This window comes from Drosophila grimshawi, unplaced genomic scaffold (genome assembly GCF_018153295.1).
Source record: "Drosophila grimshawi isolate 15287-2541.00 unplaced genomic scaffold, ASM1815329v1 contig_1377, whole genome shotgun sequence".
Taxonomy (NCBI): Eukaryota; Metazoa; Arthropoda; class Insecta; order Diptera; family Drosophilidae; genus Drosophila; species Drosophila grimshawi.
Window position 1 is genome coordinate 9,642,691 of NW_025062900.1, and position 22,305 is coordinate 9,664,995.

Sequence of the window (22,305 nt, forward strand, 5' to 3'; positions counted from 1 at the left end):
AAAAAAAAATATGGCGATATTTATTTAATGATTTTTATTTTAAATCAAAATTGGTTTTAGAGATTTAAGACTTTAAACTAACATTTATTAAGTAGGCAGCTCGACAGAAGAGATTAAGATTTGTAATCTTAAAAGATAAATTGTTGTAGAGTGAAATTTTTTCAAAATGAATCATGCTTCAAAACATTGCCACTAATTTATTAAGTGTTATTAATGTCAGTGGAAGTTAATCACATTCAATTGGAAGAAAAACAACTCCGATTTTTTAACGTGTAAAAAAAGAGAGAACGTACAAGCTGAACTTTTTTAATTGCATTCAATGTAGCTGCCAACTCAGAACTCAGCGTTGGTGTTGAAGTTTGTGATGAGGAAGTGGATAGATGGATGGATGGATGGATGTATGGATGGATGGATGGATTGTTGGATGGATGACGTTGCCAACTTGGGCTGTGGCAAATTCCATGCTGTCATTTGATGACATTTTCATCTAGAAGATCTTCTAGCACCACAGCTCACATCCACCCAAGCATATACCCACCACACTCATTATCATTATAATTGTCATGCTGATTTCTGTGCTCGTTTCGCGCAATTTTCTTGGCCCTCCATCCAACTATTTGCCAACATCTCCTTCAGACACATAGTTCGGTTGGCTGTTTGCTAAAGTTTTACCAAAAACTTCTTTCGTATTGTGATTTGTGTGTGCACTGCCACCTCATCACACACAAGAGAGAGAGAGAGAGACAGAGAGAGAGAGAGAGAGAGAGACCCCTCTACCCTTTCCCTAACACAGTTGGAATCTTCTTCACATGGCATTGGGAGCGAGTATTCCGCGGGCATGACTTAGTTGTTAATGAGCGCCTCTGCGCTGCTGTAAGTAAGTAAGTAAGTAATGAAGTGCCACGGAATGTTTAGGTTGATGTACGAATGACATGCATAATTACATTTCAATGGTTAATGGCTTTTGAGTGCCTACAACACATTAAATAAAAACCATGCACTTTAACACTTCAAATTTTAGCTTGGCTCTACTATGTAATGGGAATTCAAATTACCAAAAAGTGCCAAATTTATTTTACCAACAAGAATATCATACCATTAAATGTTCAATTGGGGAGACAAGAGAGAGAGAGAGATTCATTTGATTTATTGCTGTGTGAAGTAAACAAGCAATAGGAATCATAGACCATGTGCAACGAATATGTGTAATGTGTTAAGAAAAATGCTTTCATAATATTTTCCACAAATCAAAAATGTTAATCCAATATTTTTCTATCTGTAACGGATTACTGGGAATATAATCGCTAATTTAATGCTGTAAATTCAGTGCAATTCACGGTATTTGACGGTATTATCGTCGATGGGAGCCCAACAACTTTTCATTTGGCCAATTGGAGGCAGCAAACACGAAGCGAGAAAACCACACGCAACAATTACGAGCGGCAACAAAAGGCATAAGTTGCAGTCTGGCAATTAATTTTTAATTTTGCAAGCTAAACCAACTTTTACCGTGGCAAGACAACAAGTTCTGATGGTCCCCACATTCCGGATAGCTTTCTCTCTCTCTCTCTCTCTCTCTCTCTCTCTCTCTCTGTCACGCACTCGCTTTCTTTCTCTTTCTGACAGCGCTGGAAAACTAATCAGGAACAGAGCGCGTTGCACGTGAATGGCCAAAAACAAAATGTACAATTATTAAACTTTTAATCAATTTATCAATATTAACTTTTTACTTGTGCCCGCCCAAACTTTTCTAGAGCACATAACTTTTTTCTTCTTCTCTTTCTGCTGTGCAACCCCAACTATGTATGTATGTATGTATGTATGTATATAGTTGACTCTTTAACTTTTTTATTAAAGTTGACAGTGGAGTGGGCAAAAAGTTGTGTAGAAAATTCGCTTCAATTTTTGTCGTTACGCCATTTCAATTACTGGACAGGCGCCAAGCCGGGACGATCAGTGGCGAAATTTATAGAGACAAAGAGCTGGCGATGTCGACCAGAACAAAGAGAATAAGTAAAATTGCTAAATGTGTGTGTGTGTGTGTGTGTGTGTGTTTGTGTGTCGACGGCAAACGGCAACGATGGCCAACATGCAGCTCATTTGTCGAAAGGACTAAGGACGAAAGACTGAGAGCACAGCAGGCAGCCGTTGCACTTGTCGTATTACTAATTTCCCTGGTGACCATGAGCACGAGCCAGAGTTGCCAGAGCTGGCAGAGCTGGCAGAGACAGCATCAATTCGAGAGACAGAACCAGAGCCATAGCCAGAGCCATTGAACTCCAACGTCAGGCGGCATTTTGGCATCATCGTTAAACGTTCAATCTGACCAAACAGGCAGGTTACTTCTGCTGCATCAGCAACATTGCAGTTTGGCAGCAGAACCAACAACAACAGTTGCCATGGCTGTGAGCAACTTTTTGATTAACGCTATTATGAGCTGATTGTTCAGTTGACCCAGGTTAATGCTACAGTTTCTGTTGCTCGTGCTCGTGCTCCAACTCCTGCTTACTGCAACAGCTTTCATCTCGGTTGTATGTCCTTTGGCTGCGACTGCTTGGCGTCTACCAAATTGCACTCATGTGTGTAATTTATTTTCTCGGCATAAAAACTTCCTAACCGGAAAATGAGCACTCAATTAAGAAAGCCGTTTAATCCATGAAGCGGCTTCCAATTGCACATGAGTGCAAACATACCAAGCAAACACGGTGCGAATACTACCCCTATCCATTCCACCCCTCTCCATTCCTCTCCCCCACCCAGCCGTCACCAACCACGTAATTGATAGGGTGTGCCTTTCTGGATTTATTTAAAGCACATCCCAGTGACTTGTAATTCCCAGCTCCAATTACGTTGCCGCACGCCTCAAATTGTTCAAATATATTTTAAATACCACTTCAAATTGTGGTAACTAAATTTGAGCATAAATAAGTATAAATTGTGTGTTTCCAAAATGTAATGAAAAGTTTATATATCTATCCTTGGTACATCTTGGTAAATAAATAGGTTTGAATTTTAAAAAATGTCCACACTATTTGAGCTTTATTATTCAGTAAACTTATTTCTACAACAGAAGCTTGTGTCTGTCTCACAAACAGGGGTTTTCTTCAGTATGTTTTTTGAACGTTCGAAGAAAAAAAATTGTACATTAGATTTATACTTATACAATTATCAAACATAAGTATTTTTAAGATTTCATTTATACAAGAGTGTAGATTTGGATGTAAGAGATTTTTAAAATTCAATTTAAAGCTTAAGCAAAGCATAAATTAATAAAATGAATATGGCAAAAACTTGCCACGCCATGTAATATTATTCGCATGAAGCTAGCGACTGCGACTTCAACATGCAATAATAATAATTATAGAATATTTCATTGCTCGTTGCAACTGTTCGCAGATACACACATCGCGCATAATTCAACCGGCAATGACACTGACTAGACTACAACGTAGACACATATAGTGCGTATATATACATATATGTATATAGTCGCGTCACGTTGGCGACTGCAACGATGTCGCCGTTGATATCGATGATCTTTCGCACCATTTAACATGAATTTGAGGCGACGTGGCGTGGAGTGTGGCACACGAAGTGTGCTTGCCATTGACTTGAAATTACGTGAACTTCCGTTGTAGCCAATTAAGCGAGCCAAAACGTTGGTCAGATATCCACTGAGAGACAGCGAGTACTCGCTTCCTGTTCTCTGGCCCGCTTTGTCGAGCAGACTCGACTTGCTTGCTTGTTAGCCGTGGCACTCTTTTTCTTGCCCGGCATTTCAACGAAGACGACGCCTAAAAAAAGTTTTGCGAAGCGGCGTCATTAAAACTGTCTGCAACGTGTCGGAGCAGCAAACATAACTGTTAATTGCCATTTCACTGACGCTATTCCAAAATCGTCTAACCCCCATCCCAAAACCCTCCCACTTCGACCGTCAACATTTCTGGTTCTTTCTGCTATTCATTTTCATATTTCGCCGCATGCGCCTCATTACAATTTAATTCACAATGTAATTGCAGTTGAACGCAATTGGAGAAACGAGAAGCGGCCTCCCAGCCCAGGGAGCAACTGAAGACCGCCGAGAAGTTTTGTGTTGTCGCCACTTGACACGCGCCCCACATATATTTTCAGCACACACACACACACACAGACACACACATGCACACATGTCTTATGTGGCACATATACTTATATGTACTTAGGCTTCCTCCCTCTCTCTTACACAACACATTCAAAAGATTTGCATATGCATTTTTGGTAGTCGAAACGTTGTCGTTGTTGTCGTCGTTGAGACAGTCGGAAATGCGACAACTAAAAAATATTACGTCTGACATCGGTTCTTTGCCCGTTTGTTGCCTCTACTCACAGTTTCCTTTCCTTTTTTTGCTTTCCCTCGTTCGTCTCATTTGCATATGGGTTTTATTCAAATTATATTAAGTAGGCAAAGTCGACAGTTATGGAATGGAATCTTGACAAAATTCAGAATTCATAATTTCTTAAGCGCTGCCATTCAGTTGTTGTTGTGGTTTTTGTGTGGCAACTGAGCGCACTCCATATATACTGCTTATGTTTATGTGTGTGTGTGTGTGTGTATTGTACTCATCTAAGATGCCATTCGTCTGGGGACTGACATTTCTAAAGAATGCTTTGCTTTCCCAATTAAAAAAAAAACTGCATTTTATGTCTCTTTAATAAGTACATTTAGAATTCGAAAAGTTAAGCATAATAACTGAAAATAATTATCTGTTGCACTTCTGATTACTTTCTTGTTGTAAAGGAATGAAGTTTTATAAAGAAAAAAATTATTAAACAAAAAGTAAAAAAAAATTATACATTTTTATATAATTTTATTTATACCCAACATTTTCTAAGATACTCCAATTACAATAATATTATGGCTCAACTCATTAGCTTTATTGTGTGCAATTTAAAACTATGTGCGTGTGCAACACTGTGCACTTCCTCCGCTAGTCAACAGCTGCTGCGACCCGAGCTTCAACCGAATCGAAAACGTCTGCATTTTTGGCACGTACAAGCCAAAAAAAAAAAAAAGAAAAAAAAAAGAAATCAGCATAAGAAGGAGCTTTGCGAAATGTCTTCAACGAGAGATGTGCGAATGGGTGGGAGGGGTTAAAGCAGTAAATGCATCGCCAAAGTGCCACAAAACGATCAACGCTAACCGCCCACTTGATAGACGTAATTTTGGCTTGAAAAGTAAACTCCACTCACCACACAACCCCCGCTGACACTGGTTCTGGCCAAGTGCTGTGCATTTAAATGGTCGTTCTGTTGCTCTGCTCGCCTAATGACAACCACTTGCGGCTGTCAAATGCAACTCTGAGGCGTGCCACACCAGCGTTGTTATATTTTATGCGTATGCGGTTGACGGGGGTAGTTCAAGATGTGGTGGGAAGGATGGAAGAGGTGTGGAGGGGAAGGAAGCTGGCAAGGTTTTTGTTTTTGCGCGCTGCCCCAAAACAATGGCATATGAATGCATTACCAGTGCACACGCCCCAATCCTCCCTCACCCATTCTTTCTCCTTCCACTGCTCAAGCAGCACTTTCATTTTACTTGGTCACAAATGTCCTCGTAGTCGTTGTCGTCTTTTGCACGGGACCCTGGCGACTGCTGCTTCTGCTCATTTGGCCGAGTTGCACGCTCTTTCGCTATGTGTGTGTGTGTGTGTGTGGGTGTGTGTATGTTTGTGTGTTTGTATGTGTTATTTACATTATTCGTCCTGCCGCTGCCACTCGGCGCATTCATAATTTGCACATTAACCTTATTTTCCTCTTATGCATGAGTGCGAGAAAGAAAAAATTGTCAGCAGCCTGAAGGTTTTTTTTATAACTTGCCTCTGATGGATTTTAAATGAACTTCAACACACGGCTTGTTGAAGGGTGCAACAAAAATGGGCGTTGACTAAGTAATTGGTTCTAATGAAGCAGTCGTCGTTGAGATTACCTTGGGCAAGCTTTGATAAAGCCAAATCAGGCTAATCGACAATGCTGCTTTCCGAAAATGTATTTAGGGACTCTAGTGAAAATAGAAAAGGCAAAAACCAGACAAGGAAATGCAAGAACTACATAAATAGAATACAGTTGTGAAGAGAATGACCGGATATGGTTACACTCTCTTGCTGATCATATTCAGTCTGCGATTCAGTTAGAGTTCGTCGTATATGCAGATTATAAATATGCACATCTTTTTAAGTAGTTAAGAGAGCATTTTGAAGTTCATTCATTGCATTTTAAATACTCAACAACTGCTGCTTTCACCATAGAAATCTATCTCTATGCCCATATCCTAAATGTTTGCCATTGTCCGGCTCACGTTTTCTATTCCATGTACGAATCCCATTGTGTCAGAGCCCGAAACTCAAATGCTATTTCTTGTTATAGTTTTTGGCCATTTGTTGTCTAGTTAGACATTCATTCATTTGTTTTGTCGTATCTTTTGTGCATTTTTATGCATTTCTTTAGCAGTGACACATTCATTTGAATTACTTCCTGCCTGAAATGAGTGCTATGAATATACCCATACCCATTCCAACCCAAAACGCTCCAGGAAGAACAAAAAATTAATAAGAAGAAGCGCTTGACTCCATTTCGTTGCCTCATTTATAAGCAGCACATGTGCGCCTGATGCGACTTGTCTAGAAAGGCTCAGTTGAGTTTGACATTACACCCTTCCCCCACCCAGTTTCAACACCCCAAACTGCAACATCGAAGAAGGGAGCTGGGGAGGTGGGGAGCTGGGGAACTGGGTGTGACTGCTGCTTCACATTTAGTGTGTGCCAAATGCACATTTAATAACGTAATTTCTGAAGCGTGCAAAAGATATTTTTAGAATTTAGTTCTTTTCTTCAGCAACTTTCTGCTTCATCTTGCAGCACACAAGCAACAAAGTTATATACATTATGCACCATATATGTATGCACTATATATACCTGTACATATATGGCAAGAATGAGTATATATATATATATATATATATATATGTGCGTCGCCTAGACGGGAGCATGTCGCACAACTTTTTAGCCAAATTTGCATATATGCAACTGACGACGATGATGACGCAGCCCGAAGCCAGTCAGGAATTACCGACTGAATGGCACTGGAAATAGTTGCTGGCAGGCACTATTCAGTGCTTTGCATGGCCGACAACTGCCCCGACGACTGCCTCTAGATCGCGCTACTCTACACCTATATACAAACACACACACACACACACACACACACATACATATACATACATACTTACACATGCATATGTGTGTGTTTAAAAAGCTTCGCCACTTTTATGCAAATAATGTCTTCCAGGAATTTTTGTTATTTATAGTTAAGATACCAAACGTGTGGATGCCAGATATCTAAGAGTGTGCATTAGTTGCCATGTGTGTGCGTGTGTGTGTGTTTGCTGTGTGCGTGTGTGTGTGTGAGTGTGAGTGTGTGCGTTGGGAGTGTGCTTTGCACTCCTTAACAAGTTATTGCTTCATTTCTGCTGCAAAGCGCTGCACCCTGCCAAGTGGTAGATATGTATGTATGTAGGTAAAGAAGTTGGCAAGTTCAACTATCAAAGGTTAGTTATAAGTATGTGTGTGTGTGTGTGTATGTGTCTGTACTTTGACTCGCAGTCAAATTACATTTTGGAGCACATATAAAAAGTAGCTACTAAAGTTTTTTGACAGTTGATTTCGATATGTGTTGACTTATGAGCTCATTTTTTATTTTTGTCATTCTCTTTCGGTCTAATCATAATTGAGACTGAGATTTTTTATTAGATTATATGACATTTTTGACAGGGTGTCAGCCAAAGCGGAACAGGAACCCTTAACAGAAATAAACCAAAATCCAACACCGTAATCGGATTGGGATCCAAAATTGCACTGTCAACATTTCTAACATTCTCGAATAACTACAGAATATAAAATTGTTGCCTGTATAATTCTGTACAATCGAGATTTGGTAATTAGGTTGCATGTTTTAGTTTCTTTTTGCGATGATTTATCGAATCTCTTATCGATGATATTTCAAGAAAAGTTAGCGGTGATTTTAAAATACAATCATAATTTAAATACTGTCAGTTGTACTTTTATAACTTCTAATAATTTAATTGCGATAGCAATATTGAAATAAAATAGTTTTAATTGGTTTGCACAAAAATGGTTATTATCTGTAAAAAATAGTGCTAAGCAACCCGCAATTGAGAAGTTGAAACTTATATATATGAATTAAATTACTTACCTAATTCCACATATAGTTTTGGTCGTATATTCTCCTGCCAGGCACTTTGATTACCAATCACGTAGAATGTCAGTAGTAGGAAGACTTGCATCCATCCATAATTTTGGGCTAAACGATGGCTTAGTGTTTTTGCACTTTGCAGATGCATTTTGTGGCTTTTGTTATTGTTTTTGTTTGTGTTTGCTTTAGTGTTCATATTGTTGTTGTTATTGTGGTTGCAGTTGTTTTCTTGTTTTATTTGATTAACCGAATTGTGGGAATCGAACATTTCTATTTTGCATAAATTTACTCAATTTCCTTGTTATAAATATTTTTTGTCGTTTTTGTTGCGGTCAGCAAGTGTGTGTGTGTGTCATAAGGATTATATTCAATTTATTTACTGATTCTTAATTTACTTACTATTCAAATGCTAGTTATTTATGGCAAATATAATATTGTATTATTTTATTTTGTTTTTTATTTTTTTATGTTTAACAAATTTCTTAACAAAGTTGATAAAAACTGAGCGTTGTTTTTATTAATTATTTGTATTACTTTTGAACAGCTGGATGCGCAGTTTTTATGTCATTCCTGCAAAGATAAAATCAGATTTAAAATTATTCATTTAGTATGCATTTATGTATCCACACAATAATAATTGATGTATGCACCACACAAAGTTGTTTCTGGATAAAAAAAAGTTTTAAATATAATTGAGCTTAACAAAAAATAACTTAACAACTAATAAATGTTGCTTAATGGCCTACGAACCCTTTGAGTAGTATTAAATGTTAAATTCCGCATGCCTACTTTCAGGCACTTTATGCTAAACTAACAATCAGCAAAACCAACACCAACTGAATGCAGTCAGTTTGCAAGTCATGAGCTCCACCAAGTGGACACTCGACTTCGTACCTCAGAAACACAGACCACACATACACAGACACACACATACACACACTGACACACACGCATTGTTGACATCATAATTAGAACGCACCCGACAAACACACACGCAGTGGCTCTCACACATGACTTAAAAACAAATTGCGCTGCACTTTTGTGCCCTCCTCTTGCTTAGATTTATGAAACCACATCGCCTCCCCTGCCAACCCCAAATTGCTTTAGACACCAACACGTTGACTGCCCCTTTGCCCCATCATTCGTTGCATGCGCCACATTTTCACATTTTTCGTGCTACATTTGGATATGCGCCGGGTGTGGGTGAAATGTTGAAAAACTCATTAACTGTGCACGCTACTTGGCACCTTTTTAGCCAGTTTTTTTGTTTTTCTGTTTTCTGTTTTTTTTTCGTTTTTATTTATTTTTTTTTTTTGCCTTACAATTTGTTCGCACTTGCCTCATTCGCTCGTTTTGTTAGCTTTCTTCTGCTTTTTTTTTCTTGTGTAGCTATCATTTCTGTACCCTTTCATTTGCCCTTATGCAGAGCGAACACCCCGTTTGTGGGCGAAGGTCGACAACTTATATGCATGGCAGACATTTCTAGGCGTTCTCGCTGCCCCAACGCCTGTGTAGATGAGTGTGAGTCTGTGCTTTGAGTGTGTGTGCATACACATGATTGCACAATAAGCCGCTTTGAGTTAGGGTCTCCACCTTAAATCGAGCACAAAATTTATGCCAGCCGCATTGAAAATAAATGCAATATGCAATAAAGGTAATTAAAATGAGATCCGACTTAAAACCGCATAACTGCACAGGTTCCACAATCAAGAGAAAGGTGTGAGAGTTATAAATTGCTTTAATAATACAAGTAAAAGTGCCATAAGAAATGTATATGGGAAAACAAATTTTTATATTTTTAATAACTTTATTACATTTTTTTGGGGTTTGGTTAAAAATGGTTATTAATCGAGAAATCTTTTTTATTTCAGTTTTTACTGTTACTTTTTCCACACAGTATTTTGCAGCGCTGTTCAAAAAAATATCTCTGCTGAAAAAATTTGACATTTCAGAGACGTTATTAAAATGGCATTTAAAATGCAGCTGCACACACACACACACACACGCACACATCGAAAATGGAGGCACTGCACCAGAAATTGCCTCTTGCAACCCAATCAAATGTGGTACGCCCATCATATAAAGTAGACAATTGCATTTCTGGCTGCAGCTTTGTGGCGTCCCCAAAAAATAAACACAGCACGAATATGTCAAATGTGGCAACACTGGCAAACAACAACATTGAGGCTAAAGCTCGGTGCATCGGTTGGCCCTCAGTCCGAGACTCAGCCTGATGCATTGCGCATATTACTCAAAAATAATGGAAAACAGCAGAAAACTGATTTTGGTGTTTGTTTTTTTTTTTATACACTGAACCCATTTAAAATGGGTAAAAACGGCATAATGGTTTCGTGCAAATGTATGTAACAGGCAATATGATATATATATTCATGATCAGGATCAACGGGCGAGTCGATATAGCCACAACTACTTCAAACTTGGAATATAAGTTCGATCGATAACCACCTGCGTTTCGCAATATATGTATGCATATCGATTTCCATTAATAATATAATATATAGATAATTCTAATTAATTTCATCATGAGCGGAATAAACACCAAATATACAGCTGGATTCAGGGCATATCGTAGTCGAGAGCTCATTCGACTACAGCATTCTTACTGGTTTTGTTTTTGTACTGAATGACAAACACACACAATGCCACACAATGTTAACACTCATCAACGGCGCCATTTATTTTGCGGCCGCCATTTTGTTGCAGCTGGCAAAATGGCCGCGCCGCCGATTTGGGTATTTCAAGGGCTGACTGCCGAAATCAACTCTTAATACACAAATAAATGCCGCATTTCCATATATATTCTTGTATGCATATATATGCATATAAATAGTATATACATACATATATATATATGTATGTATGTATGTGTTTATATAGTAAAGCATATTTGTATCGTTTGCTCTGTCTGTCTGCGAAAGTACGAAAATATTTTTGTTGCAAATCTTTGCGGCCCGACGTTGTACTTTATTTTCTTATTTTTACTATTTGTTTTTGTTTTTTGTTGCTGGTTCCTCGCCTGCCAGTGCTTCGTGACTTGTTTGTCTTGTCTGCATATCCTGCAGCGATTTTTTGCCGGCTCCTCCTCACTTTGTTTTGGCTGCACCAGTCAACGTTGACGACGAGCGCCTTTCATATGTATCCTTGTAAATGGGATTTGTTGTCCGGGCAGTCGCGTAAACTTCTCATTTATTAGCTTTATTTCTTAGTCACTCTCTCTCTCTCTCTCTCACACTATCTCTCTCTCTCTCTCTCTCTCTGTCTTTCTAACTCGATGTGTGTAAAAATATTTTACAATTTTTATAAGCACGTGTGTGTGTGTGTGTGTGTGTGTTGTACGATATCCTGGCACCAGAACAAACAGATTTATTCGTTTAGAAAACTTTGTTTCCTTATCTGGTCTTGTGTCGTTGTTTGTGTTTTATGTCTCATTTTTTGGTGCGCAAGGATGGCAAGGAGGCAAGTGAGCAGGATTCGAGGTCTGGTACTTGAGTAAATAATCATAATGGAATTTTTAAGGCTTACGACAATTTAACATGTAACCTGTGCGTGCTTGTGTATGTTTCTGAATAAATTGTGGGCGGCACTCGATTTGTTTGACTGCCTGAAGGCTAACAGCAAGTAATGCGATTTTACCAAAAATGTAACTGCAGCCCTTAATTAGAATTTACATCATAAATAAAGTAAACTCAAAGTGAGGAAAATTAGAAATTATGCTCCTTTGGCATTTTCCAGTACAGTTCTGGTATTATTATTTATTTATTTTTATTACTGCTGCAGACTGTAAACTGCGACCTGCCGGATTTATTGTGCCTCTCCCTTATAGAGTATTAATTTCACTAGTAGCCCCCAGCTAAGAGAGAGTCTCAGTTTTGCTTATTGCCGGGCAATCTTCCAGAATGTGTTCTATAGTCTCGTCATCTTCAAGACAAAGTATATACCCTGGGTCCCAGCAAATTTTTAACCCACAAAAAGGCTCAAGATTCAGTTCACCTAAGAAACTCGACAACAGATTAAGATTTTGATTTCAAAATAAAATAAAAGTTTTTTGTGTATGCTAAACTTGATTGCAGAGTGTCCTCAAGTCGAGCACTTTCTACAATAACATTCTATTGTGTTTTGTTTGTTTTGAACAAATTTAAAACTGAGTGAATCAATAATGCAGCGAGTGGGGTAAACCGATTGACGTTGTGCTAGGAATGCCATTGCAAAAGCATTTCCAGTTTGGGGCAAGCTTTATATCCATTTGCCACAGCAGGTTCCCGTTCACTTAAGTGAAGTGCTTCTATCCAATTTTGGTTATGCAGCAATTCGAGTTACTTTTTGCCGCCTGATGCATACAAAAAAAAAAAAAACAAGTAAGAGTGGCACTCGTAGAACTTTTGCTGGCTTTCTTGTTTTGGTTTGGTTGTTTTTGTTTATTTATTTATTTTTATTTTTTTTGTCTCTCAAGGGTTGATGAGGAGAAATAGTTAGCTTGGTCTTCAATTTACATGTTCATAAAGTGTAAATTGAAAATTTGAGCAGTTGCAGCAGCCGGCGGAATTATTAATGAATTGAGAATCAGCAACAAACTTTGCCATAACAAGCTGAACAGCGAAAGAGATAGAGGGAGACACAGAGAGAGAGAGAAAGAGAGAGAAAGCAATGCATATTGTAAACTAAAGAAAGAGCAGTTTGGCATTGGCGCATTTGCAATGCGGAAGTTGAAAATTTATTTACATAACCACAAAAGAAAAGAAACACAAGTAGCTGGCACCAACATTAACTGAAAACCAGCAACATCAGCGAATGAGAATCAGAATGCGAATGAGAATGAGAATGACAACGAAAGCACAACAATAAATAGCATTATGCTAATCCAGGCCAAACAAAATGGCGAAAGCAAAGAAAGGACCTATCCAACACTTCTTCCCCTCTCCACAGGCAGGCATTAGCTCCTCTCGCTGGTTGCTGCCACAGGGCAGCAGCTGCCATTTGCCACCACAGCCAACAGGAATAATAATTATGGAGGAAAACACCCAACAACTAGTACAACTAGCACAGGCGAATAAAAAGGCAATGCAAACTGCCAACAACAGCAAGAACAACACAAACAACACCGACAACAGCAACAACAGCAACAAATAACAGTCAAATAAAAATAAATAAAACCTCAACTAACTAACTATTATTTACTAAAAATAAGTCAAAGAAAAAAATATATAAAATAAAGCGCAAACTTTGCTGTGAGTTGAACGTTTGGGATATGGGGTTGGGCTGTTAAGGGGTGATGAGCGGAGGGAAGTGCCTTCAAGGACTGCTGCGGTGCGAACGTGACATGGCATAAGAAATATGTAAATCCCCGGACGTTAGTCAGGTTTAAATCCTAAGTCTTCGCTTGGTTGGGAGTACGCAAATTGAGAGCTGTAAAGTATTGAAGATAAATGAGTCAACTGCATAAGAGACTAGTGTATTCATTATCGTTTCCCTTCTTTTTCAAACATTTATTTAAGGGGTGTAAACAACTAGGAAAATGTGATTTTGAAAACAAACACAATAGATCTGAAAAGCCTAAGCAAATAGCTTCATGAAACATCAAACCTAATAACAGAATACCAACTTTTTGATGCCTTCGAATTTGACTTTAATTCCTTTTATTTTTGCAATTTGAAATTTGGAATATAAAATATATTTTCAAAAAGCAATTATGTTCGTAAAAAGAAAGAAAAATGCATATTCACTCTGACGCTGCACTTTTGTCAAAATTCAGCACAAATTCAAAAGATTACGTTGGCAAAATAAAGAAATTAAAAAGTATATTTCACAAAATTTATTTTCATTGTGCCGTTGCACATTCGAAACAAACCGTTTATGCCGACAAACAAATAATTTTCTCCTAAAATATCGTCGAAGGCTTTTAGCATATGTCTGCGCCACGTCTGTGTCTGTGCAACGTCATGTGTTTAGGGCTGGGGCAATGTACCCGTGGCGTCTCGTTTTGTCGCCCTCGTGCATATTTACTACGTGTTATGCCACATCCAAAGAGCTTAACGCTTAGTCCAAAGTGGCATTTTGATTCCATGATTTATGGGATGGATGCGAGTAAACCCTCGCAGCAGTGGCAACAACAACAACAACAGCAACAGCAACAACAATAGCCGGCGCTCTAACTCGAGACTCCGGACTCCGGGAGCTGGGCTTCGTCGGCTCTTTTGCATCTGATAATCCTTTAAATTTGCGTATGGCCGTCTCTGGGTCTAAGCGTGACAACTGACGGACATTTGACTTTGTTTAGCCTGCATTAAAAATCTCATAAATTATGTGGACCTTAAGCAGGCAACCCCCCAAAAATAAGTGTAATTGTGTTGCGAGTTTATTTTCGGGGTGATTTAAAAATATATAATAAGTGGGAACAAAAAATGACTTTGGCTAAAGTGTTCTTGTTTTATTGCTCAGAATATAGTTAGAATTATTTGGGCTCTTTTTTTTCTGTAAACATCTCTTGTATCAAGCTGCCTACGCATGACCCCAAAAGAGAAGACAATAGAAGAATAGAACCCACTACTATTTTATAGATATCCATCTAACATTTTCTTTTGTTTAGTTACCAGAATGGTTATATGACGATATTTGTGAAATAAACAAAGTTGACATTTACAAAGCGCTCGCTGTTCTAACAACGATCAATCAATGAAGCTCTGAACCTTATCAGCAAACAAGACTGTCAAAAGCAAACCAAAATATTAATGAGTGTGACAAGATTCGTGGCTCAAAACCTAAACAGCTTATTATAATGCAAACAAATACTAATCAGACTTATTAGACAGGTTTAAAAGCAACATACCATTAAAAAAAATAATGAGAAGAAGAAGCAGTCAACAAATTGTTTCTGATTGGGCAACGCTATAAACACATTAGCTAAACATAAACATAAATAAATTCCCTTGCGTCCCACAAGATTTCGCTCTGCGCGATTAAGCTGAACATTGTTTTTAGTATTATGAAAAGGTGGTGCAAAGTGGAAAGTGGAAAGTGGAACTAATACGGCAATGGAACACTTAAAAATGCCACACGCGTACTAATATTTTAACGACAATCAATAAATCACCTAGAAATGGATACAGAGCAGACAGGCACGCACACACACACATACATATAGACATATATATACATATATATATATGTATATATTCAACTACAATAGTGCATCAATCAAGCGACATCAATTAAATCGTACCCAATCATATTTCAAAGCACAGGATGTGATGCGAAGTGGAAGAGTCGGACGGAAGACACTCCAACGACGACTTCAAGAACCACAAAAATTGAACAAACAAACTAAACGAGCCGCATAAAAGTAACCAAAGAGCAAACAATTTGTGTGGGTCATGGATGAGAAATGGACAGGCTGGCAGCAAATTGTGTGACTTTGAGTGGGACACGGGGACGACGGGGTAGCTCTGTGTGTGTGTGTTGAGGAGGGGAATTGTTAGGTAACATTGTCACATCATAAATGTCACGGACACATTTTGTGCATTTTAGTGCGATCATAAAAATGTTTTGAAGAGTGCAAACAACAAACAAAATGAAACGACACATGAAATACGAGCCAAAATGTAGAGCAAAATATTGTATTTTCTTCTTCTTTTTTTAGCTTGAGTTAGATTTTCATTTATTTTTATTTTTATATTTTCTTTTTTTTTTTTTTTGAGCTGGGTCAACAAGCCCTAAAATCGAAGATGAGAGATGCTACAGCAGAGAGCGATTTATATGATGAGGGAGAGTCGCTACGTCACGCTGACCATAAAATGATGCATGAGGCGTGTGGCACGCGAAAACTGAAATGGGGAAATAAGTGTGGAGGTGCGGGTTAGGTGTGTGCCTTGCCACCGGGTGGCGCATCGCAGCCAAGCAGTCAACAAAAGCAAAAAGGTCATAAATCACTTAATCACATAATTAGAATGTATAAAAATTGATTTACGAGATTTTCAATGCGAATGCTGTTGCTGTTGCTGTTGCAACGTCGCGTGTCTACGTTTATTTACTTACCTCCACAGTGCGATAACAGAGAGCGACCAAGTGGTTTGGAAGGGGAACACATGTCGGCTATTGCATAATAATAACGGACAGGACACACATAATCTAAGCAAATTAAATAGGGTTGTATATGTTTGTGTTGTGTGTGTGTGTGTGTGTGTGCAGTCAAGAGGGAATATGCAAATTTATGCATGTACATATTGACATTTTAAGTGAAATTAACTGGAAGATGAGCGAGAATTAACCCACATAAATATTAAAGTTTAAGTGGAATGGCATGCAATAAAATTAAAAGAGAAATTATGCTTTCATTATACCGTTGTAGAGGGGATTTTTAGGGGAGGCGTCTACAACCCCATAAATTCTTGATCAGCACCACTAAGCGAACTATGACCATTTGTCCGTTTGTCTATCTGTCCGAATTGTTGGCGTTGTAGAAGAATTTGGCCAGTTTAAGAGCAATCTTGATGAAACTTGATTGAGAATGCGCCTTTTGCTTTACATCAAAGCATGCAAATTTTGCGAAAAAGCTGGTATTTTTGCGGAAAAAAGTTGACGAACATGAAACAAACAAAAGGATTCCGAACAGAAGTTTAAAGTTCAACCACAATTGTTTGATAGAATAGGATCCAAATACTACTGCCGCAGTACCGCAGTACACAGATGCCATCAGTTGGGGACTCACTTGGTTAGCGTCCAAAATAGGACAGACTATGATGCGATAATAACTAAGCTAAACCCACCCAAATTTTATTGGATTGATGTTAATGATCGCAGCGAGGAGAGCGAATATATATCGCATACAACTGGCAATGGGGCAGCTTTTTTAAATTGGTATCCAAAAATAATCCAGACAATTATAAGGGTAAGCAGAACTAGATTTAAAATACGGTTCGTTTATATATAGTCTGATTATGATGATTTTTTGCCCAATCCATAAAGTAATCTCTCAACCAATTGTGCCCATAGAAGCCACATCACATAGTGAACCGATCCGGCCATGCTTTTGCATTCGATACATGCGTTTCTCCGTTGTCAGATTAAACAAACCGACAGTTGAATGAAATCAACTTAATGAAATTAAGTTAGTCCAAACTTGGAGCATTTAGAAAATACTCAATTGTTTTCTTTTGTATCGCCCCGCACGCATATTCAGCCAATTTAGTAGCTCACTGAATTTGATTATGCATTAAGAATAAGGCAAATTTTGTAAACCAATCAAATTGATGTCCCCCTTCCAGTTGGAGCTGTATCTGTAGCTCTGAGGCTGTGGCTGTGGCACGTGCTCTATTTCATATTAATGCAGGCAGCAGGCAGCTGGCAGCAGACGAGGAGGATGCCAAAGCAAAACCCAAAGCATGAATTTGCACAAGTTTCGGTCTGTCAAAAGTCAAAGTAAGCCGACGGCGTTTGACAGTTTTTGCCTAAAAGCAGACACCAGACACAAGCTGTACGTGAGTGTGTTTCTTCCCCTCTCTCTCTCTCTCTCTCTCCCTCTACAAAACCCCCCCAGTTAAGGGCAACCCTTAGTTACTACTTATGTGACTGCCATCCCCTTATTAACATTGACGTGCGAACTTAACTAAAAACCGTTGCCATTGATATTGTGTTTTTTTTTTCTTTTTGTATCCTGCATTACAGAGATCATTTCCGGTTGGCGACGAACGGGTTTGTCCAGTTGATCACTTGAATTGTCCATTGATGGGTCGTTTGTGTCACTGCTGATGCATGGAAATGTTTTCCTTTTACTGCGCCACGCTTTGCCCAATTTTCATTATGCGCGTTTTCTTTAATTCGTTGCCACTTTTCCCAACAGGCCCGATGGCAAAAACAAAAGAAAAGCACCGAACCCAAACTGAATATCCAAAACCGAAACCCACGTCCAAGTCACGTACCCTTCCAACACGCATGCTGACATGGCCTCGCTCTCACACTCCCTGCATCTCCCTCTCCCTCTCTCTCTCTCTCTCTCTCTCTTTCTTTGTGTCTCACTCCCTATCTATCTCTGTTGCACTCCCTTTTAACACTCTTTTTTTATTGCATCATAAATTTAATATTTTTATGTAATGTTTGTATAACGGTACGATTTTACTACCCTACTACCCAAGCCTCCATGGCCAAAAAGTCCATAACATGCACGAGATTCGTGCGTCTTGTGTCCTTGCTCCCTGTTGCCACACCCCCCTTCCACATCCCTTTCGGGTTCGTCCCTGCTCTGCTCTGACAACAACACTGGCAAATGGTTTACTTCTTGGAAAGTGTCGTTGCCGCGTGCCAGGAGGATTAGTTTTTTTTCCCCCTTCCTCGCAGCTCGCTCGAAAATCTGACAATGTTTGCGGACTGAGACTGAGCTTGTGGTACGAAAATTTCTGCTGTCATTTCTTGAATGCTTGCTTGTTTTGGTTATTTCGTTTCTTAACGTTCGTTTTTTGCAGCCAATGGCTTCAAATATAACAAATATGAAAATATGAATTCATCTTGTGTTCTTAATTTGAAATGCAAAAATGCTACGCACGTCTTATCAATCACAAGCTTCGTAATTTCACAACCGTTTGCAGGAGATTTATGCTTGGATGCATGAACCATTCACACCTTAACTGAAAACAATTTCACTATGAAATAGAGCATCATGGGAAATGCAACTGTTTGCTTGGTGGCCTTTAAGTAGCTTTAATATTTGACATAACACAGCTTTATCACAACGGGCCAAAAATTGACTAAGTGTGTCAACCTTGGTCGACAACCGATAAACTTAACCTATGACATAGCTTTATATTTCTATCAATAAGTTGTTTATTTTATTGCCCACCTGCAACGAGAAAGAAATTGAAGAAAATTAATGAAATCGTTGTTGGAAATTTGGCAAACAAAGATTTCTTAATATCAAATTCAACCCCCATTTAGAAATTCAATGCGACAGCAGCTATTTAATTTGATTTAAGATACACTCCGAGACCTGTTCGGATTGCAATTTGGCTAATGGCTCACGCAAAACCTTTAAAAAGAAATTACCCATCATATTTACTTAGGATCGAAGGGTAACCAAATCCTCTCTCAAACATACATACATATACATATACATATATAAGCGACGTCACAGACACAACTTGCATACGAAATTACAAAATTCCCACGGCAAATCCTTCAGAAGATGGCATGGCAAATGGTAAATGTTTTCCTAGCAGTCGCTAACACACTCATCAATGCTTGAAATGGGAACCGAACCATGTCTGATCCATTCGTAACCGAACCTAACTCAACTCGCTGCCATTAGCGATAAAAAATTGATTCTCAGCTCAAAAAGTGTGGGACGAGCAACCAAACCAAGTGCGAGCGAATCAATAAATCACGTGCCACTGCCACAAAGAGTTCAATAAAAACTGAATAACCGAAATAAGAAGAGGACAAGTAAGAATGATAGACCAGAAGCTGCCCTGTGAAGTGTTCTGAAACACAATCTGAAAAGTTTATAGACTAAATAAGAAAATAATCCAGGCACTTGTTAAATAATTTGTATATTCAACTAGTCTATAAAAAAATATAAAACCCAATCAATGCGACTGCTGTTGCTTATCAAGAATATATATATATATGTATACTTTTAAATTTCAAATAAATTACTTGCACTACTTTTCTAAATGTTTTGGACTACAGGGTATACAAAATAGACAAAACAAACCACAAAATCAATCCAAATTGTCTAAATGTTAAATGTTACAGCCCTGCGCAATGCAGATATCATATATTTAAGTTAATATGCATACAAAATCGATGCAATAAAAGTATTAAATGCAATGTGTGTGTCTCTTATCTGACGAAAGCCAAATGGAACTCGCGCTTGAAGCTCAACACTTACACAACAAATCCAACAACAATCCAACACTGCAAACAGGTTCCAAGCAGAATGTGTGTGGGGAGAGGGGGAAGGCGGCTGATGTAGTGATTGTGGACCGCCCAGCTTATCAGCGGCGTCTGTGGAGCGCTGTTTTTGAGGCCCGCTCGCCAACAAAAGCCACTTAGTATGCAAAACGAGAGTCGGCAGAGTCGTTAAGTGAATCATGTGAATGATGGCAACGAACGCAGCATCTCAAGATGCAGCCCAGCAGCGCTGCACGAGGAGAATGCTATTCTGATAATTTATGCTGTAATAATTAAGCAACGAAGCAGCAGACTCCAAAACCCAAAGCCAACAATGACAGTCAAATGTCGCTGGGGAACGGAAATGCGGACAGTCAGTGGCACACACACACACACAACACACACACACACACACACAAACACACACATGCATATACACATTATATGACGCACGCACACATGACAATTTATGGGCTGGAAGACGGCATGCGGTGCAGCGTAGAAGGAGAACTGAGAGGGCATCACTCGACCACAATGACAGGCAAGTCCTGAAATTGGCAAGGAGCTGCCATCGAAAGTGGGTGTGGCTGTCTCTGTGTGTGTGCGGGTGGAGTTGGCTTATGTAACTCTCAAGGCAGACAAAATGTCACAATTCAAAGTGCTTCATCTTGGGGTTTGCGATTTGAAACTATAACTAGCTCAAGAGTATTATATTTATGGTTGTTATTAATATTCATTTGATTTTTATTTATTTCACTTTATTATAATTAATATAACTAAACATTTCTAAACAACTTTTATTGTATTTAGCAAGAACAACAAATTGGGCTCATAGGTATTCCATAGAAATGTAGCTGAAGCCACTGAACAAAATGTAGCTAAAGCTTCTTTTCAGCCAAACTTATTTCATAAGCCCAATCCATCTGAACATGGCCAACAACTTTTGCGAGAACAAAACAATTTTTGGACTGCCAACATGCTGATGGGTATATTTTTTTTGTTATTAAAACTTTTCTATACAAACTCCTGCTGGCAGCATTTATGTACATACATGAGTGAATGAAGTCCGTCGGACTGCTAATGATATACAGAATCGTGGAAATGCACTTGGAGCGAGTATGTTCATTGTCTTGATGTGTTTAGCAGTTGCAGTTTGTAATTGAAATTTAGCAACAAACAACACGAGTCCAAATGAGTGCTCACTGAAATTGAATTGAGTCGAGTTCTGTTCAGATCTGTAAAGAGTTGCGTTGAGTGACTACTGTGCGTCAGTCGCCCCCAAGTCGTCTTTGATTGATGTAGACATTATCCGCTCACAAATTCAGCAACGCCCACAGAAATGCTGCAACTTGACTATGGGACTAGATTGCCACACCACCCCCGCACCCGCTTCCCATTGGAGTTGTCAAGCCCAACAGCAACGACAACAACAAGAATGCAATGACTGTGGCTGTGGCTGTTGCTGCTGCTGATGCTGCTGTCCACAGCTCATTACGGTAGCGACGACTCCGGCCGCAGTTCAAATGAATTTAATTGAAATTTCAAACTTGTCAAGTAGTCGCTGCCTGCCACACCGAAATGAGACAAAACGAAGACGCATGGCTCCGACCGGGCCTGGACCGTAATGGACGGTACTGAACTGTACTGGACTGGACGGAAGCTGGCCCCGCACATAAGTCAAGTGCCTGTGGAAAAAGATAAAATAGGTTTTTTTTTGTTTTTTTCTTTTTGGCCCAGCATTGCACTTTTGACGTTGCAACATCTGGCAAAGCAACGGACATTGCCATCGCCATCGCCATCGCCATCGTCATCGTCTTCCCCGGGCCACAGAACAGAAGTGTCATCCAATGTACGTAACTTTTTAAAAGAAAACTTTTTAGCTACTTCTCCACAAAATGCTCGGACTTTGTATATACTATTTGGAGTTATTCAATGTGGGGCTAAATCCATTTCGTTCACTTTGCTCAAAGTCTCACCAGAATGGGACAAACAACAAACAAGAGACAAGTCAAAGTAGTCTCTCTCCTTCAGTTTGATGTGAGGGAGTGTCAAGTGGCTTTAAAACTTGTATATCAGAACAGAGAGAGCATTGAACTTGATTGAAAATTCTGTTCGAAATTTTCCAATCTCTTAGAAAGAGATACCATAAATAATTAAGATTTTTTA

General features: G+C 38.9%; 1 protein-coding gene across 4 annotated transcripts in view; it reads right to left on the reverse strand.

The window, feature by feature from the left end:
* LOC6562687 (semaphorin-1A) overlaps window positions 1-8,422 on the reverse strand; it is a 144,577-nt gene extending 136,155 nt beyond the window's left edge. For all 4 annotated transcript variants that reach the window (XR_006246584.1, XR_006246585.1, XM_043214443.1 and 1 more), the window contains exon 1: window positions 8,245-8,422. Coding sequence is in view for 2 of the 4 variants with exons in the window: in XM_043214443.1 (XP_043070378.1) it covers window positions 8,245-8,392 (148 nt within the window). In the remaining 2 variants the exon portion in view is untranslated. The remainder of the gene's footprint in view (window positions 1-8,244) is intronic.
* Between the last annotated feature and the right edge of the window lie 13,883 nt (window positions 8,423-22,305).